General features: G+C 46.0%; 1 protein-coding gene across 1 annotated transcript in view; it reads right to left on the bottom strand.

Moving 5' to 3' along the window:
- Window positions 1-27,404, bottom strand: part of CDH23 (cadherin related 23) — a 257,145-nt gene that overhangs the window by 188,990 nt on the left and 40,751 nt on the right. The window contains exons 8-12 of the mRNA XM_078859961.1: window positions 14,045-14,239; window positions 13,541-13,669; window positions 7,753-7,831; window positions 6,976-7,088; window positions 1,083-1,271 (exon numbers count right to left, since the gene is read on the bottom strand). Coding sequence (XP_078716087.1) covers window positions 1,083-1,271; window positions 6,976-7,088; window positions 7,753-7,831; window positions 13,541-13,669; window positions 14,045-14,239 — 705 coding nt within the window. The remainder of the gene's footprint in view (window positions 1-1,082; window positions 1,272-6,975; window positions 7,089-7,752; window positions 7,832-13,540; window positions 13,670-14,044; window positions 14,240-27,404) is intronic.

The following is a 27,404-nucleotide window of genomic DNA, read 5'->3' as shown; positions in this document are numbered from 1 at the left end:
GGGGTCTTGATGCAAATGTAATGGCTGCTTTGGTATAAAAAAACCGTGATCGGCAATTCATATATTTTCCGAGCAATTTTATTCTCTCCCCATTTTTGTGTTGAAAAAAATAACAGGCCCGTCGCTTAAATATTTACGCGAAGGGGATACGCAGATCCCTCTCAAGAAAGATTAGCGCGCGGCTGCTAAAGAAGCGCGAATGAGAATTTGGCAGTCGGCATCGCGTGTCAAGGCGACTTGGCGCATGCACGCCAGCGTGCAGTGCGTGCAAGCGCACGGACTGAAACGAACACAAGCAGGTACGCGCGCACACACACAGGCCCACGCGCAATCACTGTGCCGCTGCCACACATGCCTCGAGCTGAAGACAAAAATCGCGCAGCAGTCCGTTTTGATATTCGTTTACAAACCCAGATTTCTCGTAGGAAATAATGCAAACCCACATGCACGGATGCACAAACAAGCATGTGTGGCCAACATCAGGCTGCATGTAGTTAACCGGCGTGCAAAGGCGCGCCGCTGCTCACAAACAGCAGGAAGGTACAACTCCCATGCTCATGCCTCGGATGCGTGGCAGGCAATCACCGCACTGCACATATGAACGAGCTCAGCCTTGTCCAGACCACCGGCTCAAAGAGTTGAGCGAGTGGCCATGTTAACTGTTTCGGTCGCCAACAAAAATTAAAAAAATGTGGCCATCCCAACTGGCAGCAGTGAAACCGAGACAAGCGTTGACCGGTTTCATCCTCATTAAGACTCATCAGTACAGTACAGTCAGCCCCATATATGTTTCCAGCCTGCCACGCATTTGCCTGTTGCGATGGATCTCATCGTTGTTTGCGAAAGTGTTGTATTTCAATCACGGCTGCATGCTTTTACAAACTCAACATCGGGCTCGCATTTTCCTGTGGGTTTTTATATTCATCATCATAGTCGTCAGCCATAGTCAATCCACTGCTGGATGAAGGCCTCCCCAAGGTGTCACCATCTCCCCTGATCCCATGACGGTAGCAGATCCACGAGCGGATCCACGAGCGGATCCGGATTTAAAGGTGAACGCTGGGGGCCGTCGTCGCGCACACCTGGTCCTTGTCGACGACTTGGATGAAGAGCGGCATGGCGAAGCCGACTTGAGCCAGCTCGGAGACGGTGAGCGCGTACTCGGAGCGGTTGAATGTCGGGGCGTTGTCGTTCTCGTCCAGGATGGTCACCCCGAACGCGGTCTCCACCAGCGCGTTGCTCAGTGCCCCGTTCCCCAGCATCTCGGTGGCCTTTGATTCAAACAAACACATATATCAATAATTCGAAATTGCTGAAGTTTCCCACTGCGCGAACCAGCACTGGGGTGACACTCATCACAGTTGATGTATCTGAAACCAGCAGTGGAAATTCCACATTGATATGGCAGAAGCTAGTCTCTTTATGACAACTGCTGTTGGTGATTTTATTTAATCTACAACGGTGATGATTCCCCTACATTTATGAACGAGACCGCATCACCCTTACATTCCAATTTTCGATCCCTCCACTGGCTCCCAAAATAATTCCAGATCCATTTCAAGATCCTCCATGGACTCGCCCCTGCCTACCTCTCCCCTCCCATCTCACTCCACTCCCCTCCACGCATTCTCCTACCTCTCCCCTCCCATCTCACTCCACTCCCCTCCACGAACTCTCCTACCTCTCCCCTCCCATCTCACTCCACTCCCCTTCACGCATTCTCCTACCTCTCCCCTCCCATCTCACTCCACTCCCCTCCACGAACTCTCCTACCTCTCCCCTCCCATCTCACTCCACTCCCCTCCACGCACTCTCCTACCTCTCCCATTTCATCTCACTCTACTCCCCTCCATGCACTCTCCTACCTCTCCCATCTCATCCCACTCCACTCCCCTCCACGCACTCTCCTACCTCTCCCCTCCCATCTCACTCCACTCTTCTCCACGCACTCTCCTACCTCTCCTCTCCCATCTCACTCTACTCCCCTCCACGCACTCTCCTTCATGTCCCCTCTTATCTCACTCTACTCCCCTCCACGCACTCCCCTACCTCTCCCATCTCATCCCACTCCACTCCCCTCCACGCACTCTCCTACCTCTCCCCTCCCATCTCACTCCACTCCCCTCCACGCACTCTCCTACCTCTCCCCTCCCATCTCACTCCACTCCCCTCCACGCACTCTCCTACCTCTCCCCTCCCATCTCACTCCACTCCCCTCCACGCACTCCCCTGCCTCTCCCATCTCACTCTACTCCCCTCCACGCACTCTCTGGTCCAGCAGCTAAGGCTCTCATGTGAAGTCCCCAGTCAACCTTCGCTCAGCGGGAGGTCGCTCTTTCTCCTCTGTTTCGTCTAAGGTCTGGAACGCCCGTATTTCTCCAGACACCCATGATGTCAATTCCCCACCCCTGTTCAAGTCCGGGCTCAAGGCGTTCCTCATTTCATCTGCCTCTGACTGGCTGCCTCTCTATGACATTGATTTTCCCGCTGTGCAGCGTCCTGAGAAGCGGTTGCATCTGGACGCCGTCTTCCACGCTCGTCGTTCGTGATGCTGCGTCCCGGCGCTGTTCCATCAGCACCGTCCAGTTAACCATAGCCTAACCGTAATGAAATTAATACAAATTACACGTGGGATTTGAAGCTAAACCCCTCTTTCAAAATAATTTCATCTGGCCGGTTTAATGCAATCTGTAAGTACTCTATAAACAAAATTATATTATGATTGTAATAATCCTGTCCAGCATTTAGACGAATGATATTTTTCATGAAACAACCATTTTTGGTGTAGAGGAAAATGCAGTGTGAATCTATATGGCAATAGCTGATGGAACTGGCGCCAAGGCCATTAGGTATGCGTGATAGAGGCCAATGAGCAAACAATTTATTACGTTTTAATCCAACAATACGGGGGAGTGGTTTTGTCTTAGAGCCCGAAAAGGCCACTTCTCAATCTGTGCACCATGCGGGCGAGAAGTGTGGGTCTTATTTTTGCATTCCCATTTCAGCAAAAACACCGCGGCCGCCGGAGTGCCACGCAGTGTATCCACCGCTCCACCACGCGGGTGTCGGCAGTGTAACCACCGCTCCCCCACGCGGGTCTCGGCAGTGTAACCACCGCTCCCCCACGCGGGTGTCGGCAGTGTAACCACCGCTCCCCCACGCGGGTCTCGGCATTATAACCACCGCTCCACCACGCGGGTGTCGGCAGTGTAACCACCGCTCCCCACGCGGGTGCCACGCATGCACAAGAAGCAGCAGCAGCATTGATGTCGACCTTGATTGACTGTCCTATCCCAGGTCTCCCGCGGGATCTCAGTGGTTGCTCACCTGCCTTCAAATGAAACGTGTAAATTAAGGGAATGTTTTTAATGTACCGAGATGTTTCATTGCAGTCATCCCCCTAAGATTTTAATTATGATCAGATAGGTTTGTGCGGGATCAATCGTTCAAAAAGTGTGGAAGTGTTATCAGGCGCAACGGTCACAGTCCACGTGATTGCGTGTTTGCTCTGTATGTGTCAGTTGACACCCTGGACACCCCTTTTAAATGCGATGTTCCATCCAGACGGATTATGCAGGATGAATATTTTAATGAAAAGAATATATTCATTCAACGAGCCATGGTCTAGAATGTTGCATCGCAGATTTTTGTAGCATGGCTACATAGGAAGCTGAACTAAAATTGAAATTCTGTTCTTTGAGACCTCTGTAGATTAAACAGTGTGGGTGAGTGTGGGTCCCGTTATGAAATAAAAGCTCTTGAAAAATAACAATAATCGTGACATTTTGGATTCCTCATGACTGCAAGTGCTTGTTATGATTTTAATTATCCTGTGTAATGGTGTGAATCAATCCACTTTGTACGGCCTGTGACAAGTCCATCTCGTAGATACTACACCTCGAGCTCATTGCATTCCAAATCAGAGCCATTAAGAGCTGTCAAACGCTTCTTCCTCGCCGCCCGTGAGCTACTTCTTCAACGCCCGTGAGCTTTGTTCGCTCCTCACCGAGAGCTTCATCTGCTCCTCACCGAGAGCTTCGTCGGCTCCTCACCGAGAGCTTCGTCCGCCCCTCACCGAGAGCTTCGTCTACTCATCAGGGAGAGCTTCGTCCGCTCCTCACCGAGAGTTTCGTCCGCTCCTCACCGAGAGCTTCGTCCGCTCCTCACCGAGAGCTTCGTCCGCTCCTCACCGAGAGCTTGGTCCGCTCCTCACCAAGAGCTCCATCCAATCCTCAGGGAGAGCTTCGTCCACTCCTCACCGAGAGCTTCGTCCGCTCCTCAGGGAGAGCTTCGTCCGCTCCTCACCGAGAGCTTCGTCCGCTCCTCAGGGAGAGCTCCATCCGATCCTCAGGGAGAGCTTCGTCCGCTCCTCACCGAGAGCTTCGTCCACTCCTCAGGGAGAGCTTCGTCCGCTCCTCACCGAAAGCTTCGTCCGCTCCTCAGGGAGAGCTTCGTCCGCTCCTCACCGAGAGCTTCGTCCACTCCTCAGGGAGAGCTTCGTCCGCTCCTCACCGAGAGCTTCGTCCGCTCCTCAGGGAGAGCTTCGTCCGCTCCTCAGGGAGAGCTTCGTCCGCTCCTCACCGAGAGCTTCGTCCGCTCCTCACCGAGAGCTTCGTCTGCTCCTCAGGGAGAGCTTCGTCCGCTCCTCATCGAGAGCTCCGTCCGCTCCTCAGGGAGAGCTTCGTCCGCTCCTCAGGGAGAGCTTCGTCCGCTCCTCAGGGAGAGCTTCGTCCGCTCCTCACCAAGAGCTCCGTCCGCTCCTCAGGGAGAGCTTCGTCCGCTCCTCACCGAGAGCTTCGACCGCTCCTCAGGGAGAGCTTCGTCCGCTCCTCACCAAGAGCTCCGTCCGCTCCTCAGGGAGAGCTTCGTCCGCTCCTCACCGAGAGCTTCGTCTGCTCCTCAGGGAGAGCTTCGTCCGCTCCTCACCAAGAGCTCCGTCCGCTCCTCAGGGAGAGCTTCGTCCGCTCCTCACCGAGAGCTTCGACCGCTCCTCACCGAGAGCTCCGTCTGCTCCTCACCAAGAGCTTCGTCTGCTCCTCACTGAGAGCTTCGTCTGCTCCTCACCAAGAGCTTTGTCCGCTCCTCACCAAGAGCTTCGTCTGCTCCTCACCAAGAGCTTCGTCTGCTCCTCACCAAGAGCTCCATCTGCTCCTCACCAAGAGCTTCGTCTGCTCCTCACCAAAAGCTTCGTCTGCTTCTCACCGAGAGCTTCGTCTGCTCCTCACCAAGAGCTTCGTCTGCTCCTCACCAAGAGCTCCGTCTGCTTCTCACCAAGAGCTCCCTCTGCTCCTCACCAAGAGCTTCGTCTGCTCCTCACCGAGAGCTTCGTCTGCTCCTCACCGAGAGCTTCGTCTGCTCCTCACCAAGAGCTTCGTCTGCTCTTCACCGAGAGCTTCGTCTGCTCCTCACCGAGAGCTTCGTCCACTCCTCACTGAGAGCTTCGTCCGCTCCTCACTGAGAGCTTCGTCCGCTCCTCACCGAGAGCTTCGTCTGCTCCTCACCGAGAGCTTCGTCTGCTCCTCACCAAGAGCTTCGTCTGCTCTTCACCGAGAGCTTCGTCTGCTCCTCACCGAGAGCTTCGTCCACTCCTCACTGAGAGCTTCGTCCGCTCCTCACTGAGAGCTTCGTCCGCTCCTCACCGAGAGCTTCGTCCACTCCTCAGCGAGAGCTTCGTCCGCTCCTCAGGGAGAGCTCCATCCGCTCCTCACTGCCCACGTGCGCTGGTTGCCACTTGCGAGAAAGGCGGCTTCAGTCCAGGCGCCAAACCGGCCATAGCATCGAGGGCATTGGCTACCGCACAACGTGAGTTTCTGAAACGTACCCCGTATTTATGAAACTTACGCGTATTTTCTCCCAGAGGTAAATGTTGATTAAAGCTTGTTTGTGAACCTTCGCTCTGCCTTGAGTTTGCTTATGTCCACGTTTGTTTACGAGCCCAATAAATCACACTACCTAACAGTGCCCCATGGTAATGTGTGCCGTATGAACGATGCATTACAGTTTGGTTGTATATAGCGTCTCAATGCTGCTGCTGCTCAAGAGAGATGCTGCTGTTCCACGTTAATATAGTGCAGAGTGATCGTGATCACGCCAAGTGTGATTGTAGTTCCTGAGTGCGCTCTTCACTGCGCAGAAGCTTTCACTTTCGTTGTTTATAACTTCAGCAGCAACGCCGAGTATCCAGCTACCAACCCAATCACTTCCATTGTGCAGCATTGTCGCAGCGGCATACACATCTTACAAACAGCCAAACATTCATATTGCCCATCACTTAATCTAGGCCAGCATTACACTTAAGGAGCCCATTGACATAAAACACAGTTTACCGCCACCCTAAAGCAGCAGGTTACTTCTAATCACGCCGATGCTATCAATGACACCCCCTGTGTTTTACAACATTAAATGCATCTTTTGTTTTGGTGCCGCTGCGTTGGCAGTGGTGCACAAGCATAAACAACAACAAAAACTGAATGTGTTCGTCAGTAACACTGTGGTCACAAAAGAAGAATATATTTAAATTATTTTTTTAATTTACCAGGCAAAGCCCACTGAGCGAAAGACATTTTTTTCAGAAGCGACCTGGCTATCACAAATGATAGCTCAATGAAATGGCTTATCACATGGCAATTTAGACCAGCTAAATACTCTAGACGCATGTTGATTATAAATATGGGAAAAACCATGGAGAGAGAGTCACGGCAAACTCAAACTATGAAGACATCAGGGTTGAGGATCGAACCCACAACCTCTTTCATATCACAAATGAGTTAACATCTCGCCATTGGTGACGTCACATCTATTACGTGGTTGTGCACTTATACATGCAGAACATGCCTGTTGTCTGCGTGCGATCAAGACGCCAGCACATGTTACCACTGTGAGGATGCCACCCTGATTGGTTACGACTCCTGCAAGACATTATCAGGCAAGCCAGGAAGCGGAAGGGCTTGCGGTAAAGCTGGACTCCACTCTCACCCGGACTCGCAGCGTGAACCCAGCGGTAAATGCCACGTTCTCCCTGTCCAGGGCTCCGTTCACACTCAGCAGCCCACTCAGAGCGTCCAGGTAGAAAATATCATTTGTGTTGCCTGGGATGTGGGGTGGAAACGTACACATGCATGCAATTACTGGTAAGGAAAGATTTCACCAAAAGAAGATGCTTCTCCAACCGTAGGACATTTCACCTGTCATTTCGACAGCCAATTCCGAGGCCTTTCATTCCTGCCAGTACCACACGCCATGTTTAGATATTTAGCCTAAATCCCACCCGTCACCCAGACAAGCGCACATCACTTGTTTAACATCATAATATGTTTTCCTGGGCCCGGATATTAATTTTTGTCATTTAGTAAATCCTACTTGAAAATCGAACAGTTTCTTTGGGGGGTGGTGGGGGGGGCTAAAAAGATCCTGCGACATTTGGCATCCAATTTTAATGGACATCTTCTCACAAGGCTTTTCTCATGTCTCCAGGGATCTATGGGATGCATGATACGCTGTAACACTGTCCTCTATGGCAGAATTGTGGTGTGGGAATTGCACACCACAAAGGAAAGACCCCCGCTCAGCCATTGACTGGGACTCGAAGAGAGATTAAATAATTATTCATTTTCTTAAGCTTTTCATTTGCACACCACTCGATCGTGGTATTATTGAGAGATTAATTCCGTCACTTTAAGCAGTTCCACGGGAAGGCAAGCACATGCCTCTTTCAGCGAGGCCGCCACACTACTGGGGGCATCTTCGCCCTACCTGACACGATCGAGTAGCTGACATTCCGCGGATTTCCCCGGTCCCCATCCTTGGCTTGGAGAGTCTGAACAGATGTTCCCTGCGTGCGAAAATTAGAAGGACAACCGAGTATAATGGTACAATAAACAAAAAAGCTTTACAGCATCTGACATTAATTATTTTCTGCCCCCCCGTGGTTGAAGGCTTTAGAGGCAACCACTGAAAATATGTTTAAGGCTACTGCTTGAATGCAAATCACTACTGTTTGAAATAAATATAAATAACTCACACATTTTAAACAGGTATTGAAGGTGGCTGAGTGGTTCATGGGTCAAAGCACTCGGCATGCACTGCTGAGATCCTGGATTAGAATTTGGGTTGCAGCTGGGTGTGTGATTAAACGAGGTTCTCGTGAACTGATGGTCTCAGCCTGGTCACCAATGAATGCACAGGACAATGATTGAATTGAACACGTGTTTTTGTCTCACCTTATCTAACTAACTTATAGGTCTGAGAATTAATAATAATTTATGAATGTCAGTTTTACTGCCACACGATGAACAAATTATCCACAGCAGGGAGTGTGGGGAGCGAGCAGTGCCCTCTCTTGTGTGGAGTCAGAGGTCACTAAAATATGCTTTTTTGTTATTCAATCAGCCTGTAACATAATGTTCTCTGCATTTCTCGATGCACTTTCCAACCCCTGTATTTTAAATGCTAGATGTGTGAGACCAGATCTGTGTAACTTTATTGACAACGGACAAGTTTTGGGCGCGTTTTACTTTCCGGAGAGTCTTATAATCCGGTTGATAAGGAAACACTAACCCGCGGGCTTTTCTCCAACGCACGGGGAGATGCACTGCTCTCTGAGTGTCCCAACGGGAACTCTTTGTCATGACATGATGCTGATAGCAATATTGAGAGATTGAGATATCATCGGCGGCATCAGGCAAACTGTTAGTCCATCGCTGGATGAAGGCCTCCCCATAGTGCTGCCAAAATTTTGATTTCGTTGGCAGAAGAAAAATGGAGGGGAGAAAAAAGCAAGATTTCCAGACAAAGGCGACACAGAGCTGCATCGTGATCGTGCGGGAGTGTCGGAGCTCTGTCCGGATGATTGAAATAACAAAACAAGGACTGTCGCTGTGGCCTCCCACCATGGCGTCAGGGGCAGGCAGCATCCATGCCGGCCGCCCTCCTCCCGAGCCAGCAGCGCACTCTCCCGCTGACAAAACCCAATGCTCACATTTCCAAAATGGATTATTGTTTTTATTATTTCACCGTGAACTTGGTTGGGTCTGCGGACAGAGGGAAGCGTGAAAAAAGCAAGGTGGGAGAGTTCCTCTTGCTCAAGTTATTTTTTTTTACCTCAAACAGTGGGACGTCATTGTATTGTAACACTCGCAAAAAAAAACATTTGTCAATGGCCACAAGATGAAATGGTGTTCTTATGTGGTCTCGGTTAATTGCAATGTATCCTTTGTTCTGTGTGTGTGTCTGCTTCTGTTGTTCAGCTGTAATTGAGCCCCCTCGTGTGCGACGGGACGAGCCTTTCATGAGGCTGATCTCTTGCAGCCCGAGCGCCTTCTGCCAAGCGACAAAAAATCCTTAAAGCTCCCCCGCCACGGAAAATATTCATAGAAAAATTTAATAAATTGCCGTACTTAATTACGTAATGAAATGTATGCAGTGCATATTAGAGTGTGTGTAGATAAGTTGAGGGTACAAAAACGAGCCAAAAGACATCAAAGCGAAATTAAAAACGCGTTAGCTGATTTTAATATGGCCACGTAAAAATAAAGTTGAGAAACTTTATTTTAAAAAGCGCAATGCCTTCAACGTAGAGTTGGGAAAATAGGCCTTTCCGAATCCTCATTTAAACAATCAACTATTTTGGGCACGCAAACCGAGCGAGGTAATCTCTGCGTTGCTTTGCCAGATGGCGTAAAAAATAGCACGATCCGGTCATTCTCTCACTCTTATGGGTTTGACTGCAGACTATCTCTAATTTCTACGTTCGCGATGTGGCAGAGGCGCCAATAACGTTACCCCCCCCCCCCCCCCATGATTCTACAATTTCTCCTCCTGACGCTTGCCCTGAAAGCCACTCCATATCTCTATTCTCTATGGCTGTACTGCCACTGTCATTTACACGTGTTTTTTCCAATGATTGTTTATCTAGGTCTAAAGTGGGTAAAGAAATGTAATAATAAAATAAAAATATTCCAAAAAATCACAGAATACAATTTTATGTGGGTTTGTATATATGTTTGTTGAAACTTATTTCGTACCGCATGGAGCCAACCGTGCTAATTGAAGGTACGGGGGAGGTGCATCGATATGCAACTGGATCTCAAGACGCGGTACAGAAACAGTGGGCATACTTATTTTGTACATAAAGAGAGAGAAACCGAGAAACCCGAGGAAGCCAGTGACGGCTATTATAATACAATGGACAGGAAGGACAAGAAACAAAGGGCTTGCATAATGCGCATGCATAATATACGTTGACTCAATAATTCCCCCCCCCCCCCCCCCACTTTGCACAAGACCGCAGAAGTGTGGTCACCACATCTATGCCTCTATATAAGGAACGAAATAGGTGGACTTCTACACAAGTCTGGCTGTCGCCTGATGAAGCTAGTTGTAATTACTGGCGAAACGTCGTACTCAGATTGTAAACGTTGTGGCTTGGCTTTCTAACACACAACCGGTGGTGCTGTACTAGTGACGAATTGGCCACGTTCTGTTTACGTGACAACCCGTACTAGTTATATATGAAGCGATCTAACAACAAAAAAACCTCTATTATGGATGATATTGGTCGCGAAAGCCGGCTACGTGTTAAACTGGGAAGATGGGGGTCTTCAGCTTGGAGCTGAACCAGGGCAGGGAGATGACAGCACGGATGGCTGGGGGAAAGGCGTCTCAGACACAGGCGAATTAGCGATCTCCCACTGAGGTTAAATTAGTTTTTCCCAATAGATTGTGACCTCATCATAAAGTGTTTCAATTAACGATGTTAAACGTAGCTGACTGTACTTAAAAGAACAAAATGCTCATCATATGTATTACAATATTACCATATAAAGGCACCAGGTCCAATCGATACTCTGGAACTTGTTGAACCATCCGAGTGCACTGCTTTGTTATATACTCCTGCAGATAAATGTGCTGAAACGTGCTATTAGCACAGGGATATATATATGATGGATCTTGTCAAGACTAATCTAAAAGGTTCAACTCAAACGCTTCTCATGCCAGAGCACTGCGCGATTGTCTATCTAACCTTTCTTCTCGACTGTCCCAGCGCTCCGCTATCTGTCAAGTCTTGTGGGAAGCTACGCACACAAGACCAAAATACCTCCTCACCGTACACAATGAGACACAAGCTGGAAAGCCCGTCGATTAAGGGAGCCTCCGGCTTGTTCGGGGAATTTCGACCGCACGGAGACACGCGCGCACACACGGCAGGTGTGCGCTCGTATGTTGAACTTCTTTTGCACCGTACGTAGCCAACCGCGCTTATGGGAGGCATTTGGCGTGCGAGCGAGCGCACACTTGAGCGAGCGCACACTTGAGCGTACGTGCTGCTGTACTGGATGACAAGCGAAGAGACTGTTTAAACTCATTGCCAGCCTTGCCCAAAAACCACACGCGTCTGGGCATTGGCATTGGTAAGCCGCGCAGTAAGTCACAAATCGATTGACTTAAAGGGGCTCGAGTTTTTAGTGAATGCACATGAAGTGTCGCCGCAGAGAACCTGACCAGGTGGCTCAGTGGTAGAGCGGGCGGCTCTCAATCGGAAGCGTGCCATTTACAATTCTGATTTGGGGGTTCACTCAGCCCATCATCCCTTTGGGTTCGTTAAAAGTAGTATCACTTCGCGGGGAAATCAGACTGACCCCTGTGTAACAGATGATCCAGTTTCACGGCTATTTTACAAGGAATGAAGTGGACAAGGCAAACAGAGCGAGGTACAGGAACGAAAAGGTTGAGGGAAGAAGGGCAGGAGAAGGAGGGGATTAGAGACAAGGAGGGAGGGAGGGATGGATTGCTGCATGGTGAGTTGAGTGGGCGACCCTATTAGAGACCTGCGTATGTGCATCTGTGCATTGTGTGTGCATCTGTGCATTGTGTGTGCATATGTGCAGTGTGCGTACATCTGTGCGGCGGTGTGCATTTGTGCAGTGTGCGTGCATCTGTGCGGCGGTGTGCATCTGTGCGGCGGTGTGCATGCTTGCGTGTGCGAGCGTATTAACAGCCACATGGGTGAAGGTCTAAATGCGTGAGTGACGGCATTTCTGCTCAAGCGCCACTGAGCAATTTCCATATAAATGGCGTGGGCCTGCTTACGGGAAGAGTGAGGCTGTGCCGCTCTGATCTCTCTCTGTCTTAACACTAAGGGAGTTTTACCGATACGCATGTTTTGCTTGTTTAACACAATTTTAACCGGGGTTAAAATTCATTATTGAGCCGTGGCTTATGAAGCGAAATTGATCCTCGCACTCACGCCACATTGTATTACACCGGTGCGATGTTATTTTTGATTTTGCGGGGGGGGGCTGCTAACTTCTGTCCCCTGTTGGTAAATCTCCTCACAGTTCTGGGCGATGCCAGAGGCATGAGGAGAAGGCTCCAGGGCCCCCGCGGCTCCTGCACACTGTCCTCCTGCTGCTGCTGCTCAATGCTACCTCCTCCGATGGAGGAGCCCAATTTTGAAAGGAAAAAAATGAGATATCAGATGCAGCCGAGTGGCTCGCCAGGTCAGAGCGCTGAGCTGACACCATCTGGGATTGAATCTTTGTTTCAGCCACCCGTGATTAAACCACGTTCTAAAGTGTGGTGAGTTGACCTTCACTTTACACTTAAGAGGGGCCTTTAAGTGTTCATCATGTTCTGAAAACTTTGTTCCAATCGCCATTCGAATTCACTCATATTACAACTTATAGTATATGCCTAATGATGACCTAACTTCGCATTTTAGGCCTTGAGGCCTGTCTTCAATCACTGATATTTATAAAAAATAATATCACTCGCGTGGTGCAGTTTGCAGGAGATGCATGCGTGGCAGGGAAACGTGAATAGATGGTAGAAGACAACAAGCCAGAGTGAGGGTTGTCTGTTTGCTGTTCTCCACAACTGTGTGAGGGCACATTGACAGACAGCTTTAAAATAAATACAGTGTAAAAGCAAAGTTAAATTTTTTACTTAAATATTTCTAAGTTACATTCGTGTGTATTAATGTCATTGTTTCAATTATAGTATATTTAGGGACGAATATAATCTTGTAGCTCAGTGTAGGTACAAGACTGTAAGTATGTGGCCCCCCCCCCCCCCCCCGTAGCGAGACGCTGACACGACGAGAGCCAATGCCTTGCTTGGAAGGGCTCCATCTTGTTAGCTCCCCCCCCCCACTCCAAATGTCAACCCGGCTCCCTCGATCTCGCTACCTGTCCATACGTGGGATTAACGGCAGGTTCAATTAACCGCTAATGTGCTCATACCATAAGCGGTTTAAATGGAGGTGACGCCGAAGAGTCCAGATGGCTATTGATCTTGGGGATCGATGCCATTTTCGGCGCTAATTATGAATGAATTACAGGTTAATTAAAAACATGGTGCATTATTATCACCCTTGGCCACTGAGGACCAATTTCACGCTTTAGAGTTCCACTGGAAACAGACCGCATTGCCACGGGGGACCCTGCAACCGCGAGGGAGCAAATAAAATGTAAATTGTTTTTCTTTTTGTTGCCGGGGAAAATACGTTGCGCGAGTGTGCAGACGGCTGCGCCGGAGGGCTCACCAGCGGCACGTTCTCTGTCACGCTGGTGCTGTAGGGGAGGCCCAGGAAATAAGGGTCTGTGTCCTGAACGTCGAGCACTGTGACCAGGAGGTTGGTGATGGTGGACAGGGGCCTCCGCTGGTCCTGGTCCTGTAGAAGCACGGACACGAGCACGCACACATTGTACACACGCGCGCGTATGAAATTGTGCACAAGCATAAGGAAACAAAGGCAGTTAACGCCATCGAGTTTAGCTGTGAACGCTGTATGATTATTATGGCTAAATGCCTTTGGGAAAATCTTCACTCTGTTTGACGTCCTCATTTTAATAATCTAGAATTTGTAACATGGGTTTGCTCACTCTCAGAGAGATAGAGAGAGAACTTCTCCCTTGTGGGAAATCACAGACGAGCACAGAGGCAGCCGGAACTGACGCCAACAATTGCCCGAGGTCTGTGGCCCTACTTTGGGAAGTTTGGCCAACACCAGGTTCCACCATTGATATCGAGAGCCGAGCACCCGCACCGTGGCGTTGATGCGCAGTTGGTGAACCTCCGCCGTCTCGTAGTCGAGCGAGCGCACGAGCGTGATGAAACCTCGTGCGCTGTCCAACCGGAAGAGGTCGGACGACGGCTGGAAGAAGAAGAGGACGGAGCCGCCCATGCCCTGATCGGGGTCGGTGGCGCGGACCGTGAACACCGTCGTGCCCACAGCCGTGTCCTGCGGCCACAGAGCAAAGCGAGTGGTGAGAGCAGAGCGCACGCAACGCTGGCCAGACGGGGCCACGCGTGTGTCGGGCTGCTGGCGAAGGCGGGTAGCGGGAGGGCCTGATGTCTCACTTGTTTTACCCGGGTTGTTAAATTCCAGGTGGTGGTACATCACTAGTGGACACGCAATAGTGAAATGTATACTGGATTTAGTGTGCCGGGTGTGGAAATATTTTCTGGATCACCTACCCAGGCAGACCCAACTAAAATGAAGCCCTGGATGTCAGTGTCTGGGAACAATGGTTTCTTCAGCATCTCTGCGATGGGTAATAGAAGGTTTATTTATGTGGTTGGTGGCTCTTCGGTTGTAAAGAGACCCACCTCCAAAAAAATGTCATTATTTGTAATCGAAGGATTTAGTCCACGTATCTAGTTTATTTTTCAACCAATTTTTTTACTGGTCAAAGTGCATGTGTTTTATTGCCTCAATACATTAAGAATGTGCAGTATAAATAACGCAGAACAAAGGTTTGAAATCTAAGGTGGACTTCAAAAAGTATGCAGCCATATCCCTGAAGAGTTGTGTTGAGAATAAAATAATGCCAGCCCTGGATCTCAAGCCTATGAGCCCTCTGGGTTAAGCTAATCATCTCTCTTTTTTTTTATCTAACCCTTTACACGGAGCAAACTTACCGCCTCGACTGTCGCTCTCTAGAAAGTTTTATAGATTTAATTTGCTGCAGGATTATGCATTAGCCATTTTCACAATTTGCATTCATTTATTCAAATGCCCTGAATGAGAAAGAGAGAAGTAACACGGGAAACATATCTATAGACGGAGATAGACGATGCTGCACGCGCGTTGAATACATTGCTATTTCATTTACAGATAATGAGCGCAAATTATTAACGATCACTTTATTATCAACCACACTGAGCCTAGATGATGATAATAATAAAAAACACCTCGTATGTACACACATGCATGTATATTGTGCACTGCATTATATATTTAGAGGCAGGGGTCTGGCATGGGTATGGCAGTGATGGAAACCTCAAGATAAATAGATCTACATAACCTTGAAAAATTACATTTTGACCAAGTTAGAGAAAGTTAGGACCGTGGCTGTCATTTTAAATTACAATATATTTCACATTAAGAGTAATTCTAGGTATCTTATGAGTCACCAAAATCACCAATTGTGTCAGCGACTGCACAGCGACTGTTGGCTGTAAACCGGCCTGCTTCTTAAAAGCAGCACTTATTTTTATTTTATGGAGAGCTCACAAGAGACTATAAACATCCCACAAAGCACCCCTCACAGTATGAAAAGATAAACATTCATAACTCTATCAAAGGAATAGAAAGAAAACGTTTAATTCAGTTTCAACTTTAAATTACTGTGAATATGGCAAAGTGTTGTTCTGTTTATCAATTTCCTGTGGAAGTGCTATTTTCACCCGAAAAAGTTGCACTTTTGTTTTCCTTACAAAAAAATCTCCTCGCACGATTACCTGGCAAAATGATGTGCGGCGCACACGCATGCCCACATCACGGTTGGCTACGTACGGCGCAAAATAAGTTGGACATATTTCCCTCTGCGTTGGTTTAAATGTTATGAGACCCATCAAAAGTCCACGCAAAGATGGGAAGTGGTGCCATCTCAAGCTGGAGAGAGGAGAAAAACGAGCCGTGCTTAAATTCTGCCTCGCATTTACCCTTGGGGTGAAATAGCCACGCCTGGCATGGAAAGCACCTCCCTTGGCGAGCGCGGAGAGCGCTCGCCGCAGCTTTGTTCGACATTTTAATGTTCGATTTAAAGCTTTCGTGACTGCAGGGATTCATATTCTTGGTTCTTTCGGTAAAGTCACGTAGAAGAGAAATAATAAAATAATAAAAATAAAACAATAAAACATTCTCACGACGTTTCGGCCACAACGCAAACAGCTGTTATTTCCCTTCTACGTGACTTTACCGAAAGAACCAAGAATACCTTCTAATTGTGTCTGTTCATGTAGAATGTTTCTATATTTAGGGATCCTTCATAAATGAGAAAGTGCATGCCAAAAAGAACAAGAACGATGTTTTACCCACTGCTGAGGAAATCGTTATTCTTTAACTTAAAGCTTGACTTATGTTTCATGAGTGGGCTAAAGTAATGTTGGCTTTGTTGTTGTTGTTGTTGATGCTGATCACCAAAAGTAATGAAAAAATCAGAGCTTTGATTGAAGAGGAAGCTCTGGGTAGGGTAAGATACACGAGGCTGAAAGCAAATAAACAATGACCGAGGCTTGACCAGGAAGCGGCAGATGGCTCCTGTACATTAGTCAGTGGGAGTGCTTGACTGGCGCTCAGGGGTATGGGGCATACAGGCCGCGTGTGCCTCACAAACACAGACGTACACATGCATGCACGCATGCACAGGCGGGAAATAATGTTGTAAATACAACATAATAGTGTCAGCATTCATGCAAGCAGTAAAACACAAAACTCCGATATATTAGTGTTCTTTTGTTGAAAGAAAAATAAACTGAGCATGCACAACACCTACAAAACCACATTAACCTTTAAAAACATACAACATTAAATTGCTGCTTGAGTGCCCAAAATATTAATTTAGGACAGGCTCTGTGGACATATTTGGTCTTTAAAATATTGGTAATGTAGTTCTAATATTTTGTTCAGATTTCATTAAAATATCGTCGTGATTTATTTTATTTTATACCTATGTGACTTTACCGAAAGAACCAAAGGGTATTCATTAAAATAGTTTTAATAATTATGTAAGGACATTATGCGAATGTATGTTAAACTTCTTTTGCACCATACGTAGCCAACCGTGCTAAGCGGAGGTGCAGGGGATGGACAACAACATGAGGATGCGTCTTATCACCAAATTATATTCATAAAAATAACTAAAAATTAAATTTATGTTAAAGCCGCCTCGGGTGTCCACAATCCAGTGGATATCTGAGCCAGTCCCAAGCATAGATAATAAGGAGGAGGGTCGGGTGCAAGAGGTGCCGATACATCGGCCGTGAAGAAAAAATATTAAAGATATCCAATGCAACGTGACGACCACAGAAGAAGAAGGCTACCGGCTCGGTCGTCGCCCGGGTCAACAAGGTCCACGTCCACAATCAAGTAAATAAATGAGGGTGGAGTGATCTGGTCAGGGGAAGAAAAAGTGCACACCAGAGGAGTAGGGTTCTTGTTGAGCGCAAAAGCCAAAGCATCATTATTGGGACACAGACCAGTTAGTCCATGTGTAATTGTAGCCAGATTTAATGGACAACTCCTAAATATGTCTGTCATCCAAATATATGCCCCAACGTCAGATAGCATAGAAGGGGATATTGAAGAGTTCTACGAAACGCTGGAAAGCACGTTAAAGGAACTGTCTAGGAAAGATATTAAGATAATTGTGGTAGACAGGAACGCAAAAATTGGGAAAGATGAAACCGGATGGTTACGCATCGTGCAAAGGTATGGATATGGAGAAAGAGATGAAAGAGGTGAGAAACTGCAGGAATTCACGTCAAAACATGACATGCTCATGTGTAATACTCGGTTCAAACAAAAAGACTGCAGAAAATGGACATGGAGGGCACCGGATGGAAAAGAAACAGATATGAAAGATCTGGTCATGATCGACAGACGCTGGAAAACATACATTCGACTTTGCAGAAAATGTCAAGGAGCCGATGTGTCGTTGGACCACAGCTTGGTACGATGCAACGTACGACTAAAACTAAAGTGCATATACAAAACGCAATATAATAAGTGATTTGTTTACCTTTCCTGTAATTTATTCTCCTGTCGGTGATTTGTACTGTTTGTTGTTGCTACGTTCTGACCCACCCCTGTTCGATGGCGAGCCCAAAGCTACTGTGAAGATGACCGGAGTTCACGCAATAGTTTAGTTCATCTTCTTGGTTCTTTCGGTAAAGTCACGTAGAAGGGAAGTAATACAATAATACAAATAAAACATAATAAAACAATTCTCACGACGTTTCGGCCACAACGCAAGCAGCCGTCCTCAGGTGAAAACCAGGTCTGTCGAGGCGACAGCGTCTGAATGAAAAAGCACACGTGCTTGGAGCATATATATAAGCTGGGTTGGAAGGGGGGAAAAGGGGCGCCTTGACAAAAGAATATGCATATCAAGAGGAATTTAGCATATTTATGGGAAATGCAGGTATGTGATTAGTACTACTTATGCCCGTGAATTATGCAGGATTAGCAGCATCAAAGAGAAGGGATATGGGAAATGCAGGTATGTGATTACTACTACTTATGCCCGTGCATTATGCAGGATTAGCAGCATCAAAGGGAGGGGATAGGGGTAGGATTAATAAAGGGAAGGAGTGTTAATAGTATGTAGCTGCAGTAACTAAAACCACCACGTAAACAACTAAAGAATAAACTACATAGTATCATCAGGATACTAAATATACTCTACAATAATCTGAGTTACTAACAGTAAGTAATACATTACAATTCTACGTCGTAAAAATATATATAATATGCTTCCATCTAAACTTTATTCTCTTACAACACACGAGTCTACACCGTACTATATACTGCCATAGACAAACCCAACGTTAAATTATATACTGTATTGCTATAAACCACCCTTTACCTTATACATTGTAATATTGCACTATGTATTATTCTACCCATCCTAATGTATATCACACTGCTGTATATTGACTATACAATTACGATACTATATATTACTTTGTACATTGTATTAAGCATATAAATGTTATACTATTTGTTATTATACACTGTACCATTGACCGTCGTGTGAAAGATACTAAGAGGAAGCAACGAAATATGTCAATGGGTGAGTAGTATAGGTAAAATTGCAGCGGAGCAAAGAATCCATTCCCTTGCAGAGAATACAATGCCAGTGAGTGGAACGCGGTCTGAAAGTCACCGTAAACGTGAACACAATCAGTTAAGATCTGAAATGGTTTATTACGTCCTTCCAATAATTGCTAAGCCAGAATCCATCTTCTCGGTTGAAATTGTTTCTGTGTTTGTATATGTGGATCGCCTCATGAACGAATCTCTCATGGTAGCCAGATGGCTTGCTGTCTTGGAGAAGTCAATATCATTTGAGCCCACTGAATTGTAACAGTGATCTGCCACGGCTGAGGTGTTTGTCCTACCGTGTTTCAAGTCTGCTTTATGTTCACGGATGCGGTCCGAGACATGTCGTTTGGTTTCTCCAATGTAACTGCTACCACAGAGGCAACTTAGTTTGTAGACGCCAGGGTACTGTATGTCTGGAACCACATCTTTTACAGACGGGACCAGATCACGGATTTTATGTACTGTGTTGAATCGGACCTGGATCTTGTGTTTTATCAGGATTTTGGAGCTCTTTTTTGTGACCACAGCAATGTAGGGTAAGGTGATGGTCTTGAAATGCTCCTCAACAGGATCCTTCTTGATGGTTGGAGTGATGGCTTTGCGGATTGTGTAGCCGGAGTAACCATTAGCCTTAAGAGCTTGACGTACGTGTTTGAGTTCACTGGCAATGTGTTCCTGGTCGGATATGCATTGGGCTCTATGGTATAGAGTCTTGATGAGGGAATTCTTTTGGGATGGATGGTGGTGGGAATCCGGTTTTAGGTAAGCATATTTCGTTGCTTCCTCTTAGTATCTTTCACACGACGGTCAATGGTACAGTGTATAACAACATATAGTATAACATTTATATGCTTAATACAATGTACAAAGTAATATATAGTATCGTAATTGTATAGTCAATATACAGCAGTGTGATATACATTAGGGTGGGTAGAATAATACATAGTGTAATATTACAATGTATAAGGTATAGGGTGGTTTATAGCAATACAATATATAATTTAATGTTGGGTTTGTCTATGGCAGTATATAGTACGGTGTAGACTCGTGTGATGTTAGAGAATAAAGTTTAGATGGAAGCATATTATATATTTTTCACGACGTAGAATTGTAATGTATTACTTACTGTTAGTAACTCAGCTTATTGTAGAGTATATTTAGTATACTGATGATACTATGTAGTTTATTCTTTAGTTGTTTACGTGGTGGTTTTAGTTACTGCAGCTGCATACTATTAACACTCCTTCCCTTTATTAATGCTACCCCTATCCCCTCCCTTTGATGCTGCTAATCCTGCATAATGCACGGGCAGAAGTAGTACTATTCACATACCTGCATTTCCCATATCCTCTCCCTTTGATGCTGCTAATCCTGCATAATGCACGAGCATGAGTAGTACTAATCACATACCTACATTTCCCATAAATATGCTAAATCCCTCTTGATTTGCATATTCTTTTGTCAAGGCGCCCCTTTTCCCCCCTTCCAACCCAGCTTATGTATATGCTCCAAGCACGTGTGCTGTTTCATTCAGACGCTGTCGCCTCGACAGACCTGGTTTTCACCTGAGGACGGCTGCTTGCGTTGTGGCCGAAACGTCGTGAGAATTGTTTTATTATGTTTTATTTTTATTATTTTATTACTTCCCTTCTACGTGACTTTACCGAAAGAACCAAGAAGATGAATCCCTGCAGTCACGAAAGCTTTAAATCGAAGTTTAGTTCATTTGCATATTTTCAAGTGAGGAGAAGAGGAACGTAGAGGCACTCGAGAACGAGCAGACATCGAGGAAATGTGAAGAAAAAATTATCGAGTAGATTCAGGGGGGCAAAAAATGGAGCGATTTAGCATAGCCAACAAGGCATTAGCACGAAAGGAGATGGTGGAGCTAACAGTAGAAGCAACAGTACCCAGAAGCAGTAACATCTAAAAGAAAATGGATAGCCGAGAAAGCCTTGGAACTAGCACGTAAAAAGAGAAAGATAAGGCAAAGAGATAAACGAATCGGATGAGATGGCGACCGAGTACAAAACGCTATCCAATGAGGTAAGGACATCGGTAAGAATGGATAAGCAGATATGGCTGCAAAAGCAATGTAGCGACGTTGAATGCTACGCTTGAAAATACAAGACCAGGGAGGTGTACAAACGAGTCAAGAGCACAAGTAGGAAGTGGCAACGAAAGGCGATCGGTGATAAAAGGCAAGGCCGGCAAGATCTCCATGGACAATGAAGAGAAAAAATCAATATGGACTGAGTATTGCGGTGATTTGTATAGGGATACGGATCAAGAGAATAAAGCAATGTTCGTTGAATTAGAAATGATATCCCCAGCACCGAGGGAGGATGAAAACGATAACATCTTGTACGAAGAAGTAGAAAAGGCAATACAATTCTAGATTAGAAGTTTTCGTGACTGCAAGGATCCATACTATTTGGTTCTTTCGGTAAAGTCACGTAGGTGAAAATAATAATAAAATATAATATAAAATAAATTTGTCCCCTCATCCCACCCCCCCATCCGATATACAGGAGCAGTACGAGCAGTATGCCCAGGAGCATTACGTCCACCCTTAGGATTAGCCTCTCCAGCCCACGCCCCGCCCCCACACTCACCCTGCCCTCATTTTCTTCCCCCACCCTCCTCAACTATATAAACCCTTGTCAAAGCAATCTCTGTGGCATACCTCAGTAACTGTTTTCGCTGTGGTGGTCCCCACCCGATGAAGGACGCTTGTGTTGCACCAGAAACGTCGTGATTTAATTTAGTTTTTTTTACTTTTTATTTTGTTAGTTAATTTAATATTATTTCACCTACGTGACTTTACCGAAAGAACCAAAGAGTAAGGCAATGAAACATATGAAGAAAAAAGTTCAGGAGTAGATGGCATGAGTAGAGAAATGATGAAAGCTGGAGGAAAGGAAAATAAATCCATGAGCTATGCAAGCAAGCGTGGAGAGAAGGGAAAATACCGGAGGAGTGGAAAAAATCCATAATTGTGACGATACCCAAGAAAGGCAGTGTCACCGATTGTAAATTGGAGAATCGTCACACTAATGAGCCACATGGGAAAGGTACTAATGATAGTAGTATTACATTGATTAATAGCGCAGACTGAGGATTATTTGGAATGATGAACAGGTATGGTTTAGGAAAGATAGGAATACAGTACAGCAAATCTTGATGTTAAGGCTTAGAGCAGAGAAAGCAATGCATAAGAATAGGATGGTTTACAACTATTTCATATAATTCCAGAAAGTATTCAATTCGACTAAGCAAGAGATAACGTGGGCAATATTAAGATAATACCTAGTAGGGAAAATCATGACACAGATTCTGCAGGACATACGTGAAAGGGCAAAAGTCAACATCAAAGTTTGGAACAGGAAATAGAAGAATGGCTCCCAACAAAAATAGGTATGACACAGGGAGATACACTATCACCAAACAACTTCGTCACATACTTGGAGAGAGTGATGGATGCCATTTAAGACAACGGCACAGGAATATATGTGCAAGGAGAAAGAATAAATAACCTGAAATTCACGGAGGAAATAGATGTAATGGAGGAAAGCTGCGTTGTACTCCAATAAAGTGTTGGTTGAGTCAGGAAAGGATGCGGGATGATTAATGTCGAAAATACAAAGACGATGGTGTTCAGAAGGAAGGACGTTGATGAAAAAATAATAATAGCAGCAAGATTGTGAATGTAAAGGAATTTTTATACTTGAAAAATCTACGGACATGGGACAATGGCAGCACGAAAGACATAAGTGCGAGAATCGCAAAGGCTAAAGGAGCAATGGCCGGACTCAATAACACGTGGAGAAGTAAGAAAATCAGCTACAAAACCAAACTGAACATATTAAAATATGCGTGTTCAGTACAGCTTTGTATGCATGCGAGACTTGGACGTTAAACAAGTAAACCCGTAAAAACAAAGTTTTTCACTATAAATCCTTCATATGCGTGGCGGCTAGAGTCTTCTCGTCCTCTGGCTTGAGATGGCTGCCACCTATGGGTCAGATGATTGTCTGCCAGTATTAAGCAATTGGTAATTAAATATTTAATTTGTTTTCCCTAAACAGTGTTACATTTTGGAAAAAAAATTTCACGAAAATTAATTGTCACACACAACGAGTCTGTGTGGAAAATGTCAGCTCGATTGGATCACGGGAAGTGGGTTAAAAAACGAGCGAAAGATTTGCACGGTCCTAAGCAAGCAAGCGAACTTAATATAAAGGATTTAAAAATATATTCGCCTGTGGAGGACGAGGGGATCGATCCCGCGACCTTTGGCATGGGAAGCGAGGGCGCTACCAACTGCGCTACTCCACCACGGCCTGTGGAGGGGTTATGCTCTGGGCTCCTACACTGTGACGTTCAGCCAAAGCCATGAATGAGTTGTATTTGAATAAATGTAAAATAATTTTTTTTGCCTATAAAGTGTAAAATTTTTGCAAAGTTTTTTTCACAAACATTAATTGTCTCGCACAACGAGTCTGTGTGGAAAATGTCAGCTCGATTGGATCACGGAAAGTGGGTTAAAAAACGAGCGAAAGATTTGCACGGTCCTAAGCAAGCACGCAAGCAAGCAAGCACGCAAGCAAGCAAGCGAACTTAATATAAAGGATTTAAAAAGACTGACAGAGATAAGATATTGGCATTCAAAATGTATTGCAACAGAAGGATACTGCATCGAAGCTGGACCCTAAGAGTGACCAACGTAGAAGTAAGAAAAAGGTTACACTTATAAAAAGACGACCTGATGATGCAGGCAGTGATGAGACGGAAACTGGCACTATTTGGACACATACGTAGGATGGACAACAACAGGAAAATTAAAAGTGTGTTCTTCGGAAAGATGGAAGGAACCAGAAAGAGAGGAAGACCTAACAGTGAATGGCTTTACGACGACATCAGAGATTGGTGCCAGAGAGATGCGGCACTACTGGAACATACTGGCACAAGACAGAGAGGAAAGTGGAAACAAATGACGAAATGTGCAGTGGATACTTACGGGCAATCTGCCCATGGATCGTGATGATGAAGAACATTAATGTCCATCAAGACCTGTCCTCAGGACCAATGTTTTCCTGCAGCATTAATTTAATGGCACAAACTCGAGAGTGATTTTAACATTCTGGCTTTCATCAGCAAAGTCTGGGTCTTTAAACACACGCGGCTGAATTGCCTGATGCACACTCAACTGATGAGACTCGGAGTTGAAAGAAGTTCAGAGTTTGTCTGCTTCATCAAAGGCTGCTGGAAAACATTGCCTTGGAAGAAGTGTTCTTTTTTTAGGCCATTTTAATCCTTTGGTGGTGAATCAGACCCCTGTCCAATAGATGTATTCCCCAAAATAAATTTGCAAAAACTATATTATATTCCCAACCCTCAGGATGCAGAACAGGAAGGCAAGAGGATCAGAGATTCCCATTTCTCATGACATCATCCACTATTACTGCCCACAAAAGCTCAGACATTTGTGCAACACAACCATTATGTTGCCGCTGTTTGCAAGTTACATAACCTACCCTCGGGAAGCCTTCGCGTGTAATCTCCGCAGACAGAATCACCCAGCGACAACACCGGAAAACAGAGAGACAATATACGCACAGCTAATGGTCTTTTTGTTTCGCCTCCAACCGATGGTCAGCTCTTATCTTGACATCTCCATCGACTGACAAATGCTGCGCACTCAGTAAATAGCCGGGCAGTGGTGGCTATGATGCACGTGGCTGCTGTAGTCCAGCAGTGTGAAGGCAGCAGCGAGGGCTGGTGGATATCCACACACAAACGTTGTGAAACTCACTTCCCGTGGGACATCAATGAGGTGCAAACCCCCGGCTCACGAAGAGAAGGCGGCACAGCAAGTGAACAAATTGTCATCTGTTTCCATCTGTACAAGGATAGAGTGTTGCCCCCTCGCACAAGTGGCGTTTTCTCTGGGTGCTCCGGTTTCCTCCCAGACGTATAATAAACACTCATCATTAAATTGCCTTCAAGCATCTTAAAATAAAATAAAACCCAATGCTGGACCCTCCTGAAGAAAACACTCAGTGTGGCTTTCCTGGATAAATAAGTACATTATGATTCATTATTATGAACAAAACAAGTGCATTATTTTAACAATAAAATGACCGAACCCATGCTGCGCCAGGACGGATCTGGTTGTGTGGTTTTGAACAAAACAGCATTCTCAAAACGTCCTTCGCTGTACAAGGGTTCAAACGGCACACTCGCTGCTATCACCGCCCGTTGCATCGGACGGCATAAACTTGCCACACCACAATCCGCCGTGCGCGCACCCCCCCTAATTTCTCAAGCAATTTGCCGCCGTTCAGATTTCAATCACCGCCCATGTAAGGGAGAAGAGCAAATAAGTCACAGCATTGATTTACACCCTCTTGTGTAATTAGACTTTTCAAAAAAGGAATACTTCTGGGTGCTTGCAAAGGTCAGAACTGGTTAAATATACAACCGCTGCCACAGACAGCGGCCCGTGTCCCTCCGTCCGTCCCAGCGCTGACCTTTGCCTGATTAGCATTTGCGTGTCGCTGTGATGCACCGTTCAGCACCGCACGCCGCTTCACACCGGTGCGTAGCTGAGGGATCAAATGATCACGTCGCGGGTTTCTTAGAGGAAGACGGACGCAGTCCAGAAAACGAGCATCTCTGTTCTTGGAGATCCGACGTCGGCTGTTCCTGGGCTGTCCAACACCGGCTTGAAATTTGTATATTGCGGGAAAATAACTTAAACGTCCCGGTCAAAAGCATAATTGGGACACTGGTAAATGCCACTTTGACTTCACCCCCCTTCCGATTGCATTATGACATCAGTGTGGTAACACCCGGCCAGGTGGCTTAGGGGCAGAACGAGCGGCTCGCAATGCACTCAAATCCTGGTTGTGAGGTTGACTCAGCGCATCATTCTTATGGGGTCAATAAAATTAAGTATAACTTTATGAGCAATCTTCATTGAATTGTCTATGGCTATACTCATCTCCAGCATAGGAATGTAGAATTTCCGCCACCGGCTCAGGGCTTGCTAACAAGGAGATGAGCACGGTCTCATTTTGGGATGAAATCCCTCTGTTTTTGTCGGGAGTATCGGCAAGACCACTACAACAGAGCTTCAAACTGACATTGTATGGCCAAAATACAGTATGCACCTACAAAGTGGAGTTATTTGGTTTGTTTGGTTGTGACTTTATTAACCCTCAGAAAAATCCTCTTAAACAGTGGCCAATCATCTATATCATACTTACTTAACAGGACACTGCTTTCAAAAGTAGTCAAGCATATGTGGATAAACAATATTTTATATTTTTCACGCGCATATAAATGTTTTATGAAATTATACAGACAGTTTATACACACATACAGTGTAATTTGTTGGGCTGTCAATAAGCATCGGTGTACTCGCGACAGACGCCACTGGACAAAAACTCGACTCGTATCATGGGGACCTTTTTGGCAATATCAAAGTATGATGTGTTAAGATGTTCAAACACAAAATAGAAACCTTTTGCAAGGAATCAAGTCTGCATTAACCACACACACGATACTTGTGGCGAACATGCAAACAAACATGCTCTGAAATAATATATGCATTGTCCTTGAAACTGATTGGCCTACACCAGAGACAGCCTTCTTGATTCATTGAACTCCACTCGTGCCCACGAAAAAAAGCGGCTGCGCCTTTCTTGCAACGCCGAAAAAACCGTAACCTTGCCAGCGATGCGAGGGAGAGACGGATGGAGGCAGGATCGGCCATTTCCGCCCCATCTCCTCCTCAGATGAAAATAAAAGTGGAGCCGCTTTTTTGTCGGGTCATGGGCACGAGTGGCGTCTTTTTTGTTTAACGGTGCGGTATGAACCAGCACAGGACATGTCAGACGATACGTGTCGCGTGAGTTAAAATTGAGTGCGATGTCGGTGCGTTTTAAATGAAATTACTCCACGTGTTGTTCGGGCGTTGCTGAGAGCATGTCCGAACGATACGTGGCAGATCAAGGACCCACCAAACTGCGAATGCGGTGAGGTAAAAACCATCAGGCGCACTTCACTGATGACTGCCCATAACAACCACGTGGAATCTGGTGGAACGGGCAGACTCCACTCAGCTATCCCAAATGCCATTAAAAATACAACTATCACAGCCCTCGCATTTGTGCTGGATATAATTGCAAGCGATATAGATTTCTTGCCCTTTGTTTCCCAATGGCACATGCTGGCCTACTTTCAACCAACAACTGCAACGACAATAATGACATTAACAAAATTAACAACA

The sequence above is a fragment of the Lampetra fluviatilis genome, chromosome 9, assembly GCF_964198595.1.
Source record: "Lampetra fluviatilis chromosome 9, kcLamFluv1.1, whole genome shotgun sequence".
NCBI lineage: Eukaryota > Metazoa > Chordata > Hyperoartia > Petromyzontiformes > Petromyzontidae > Lampetra > Lampetra fluviatilis.
The sequence above is the reverse complement of the archived record's forward strand: the minus strand, read 5'-3'. Positions and strand labels throughout refer to the sequence as shown.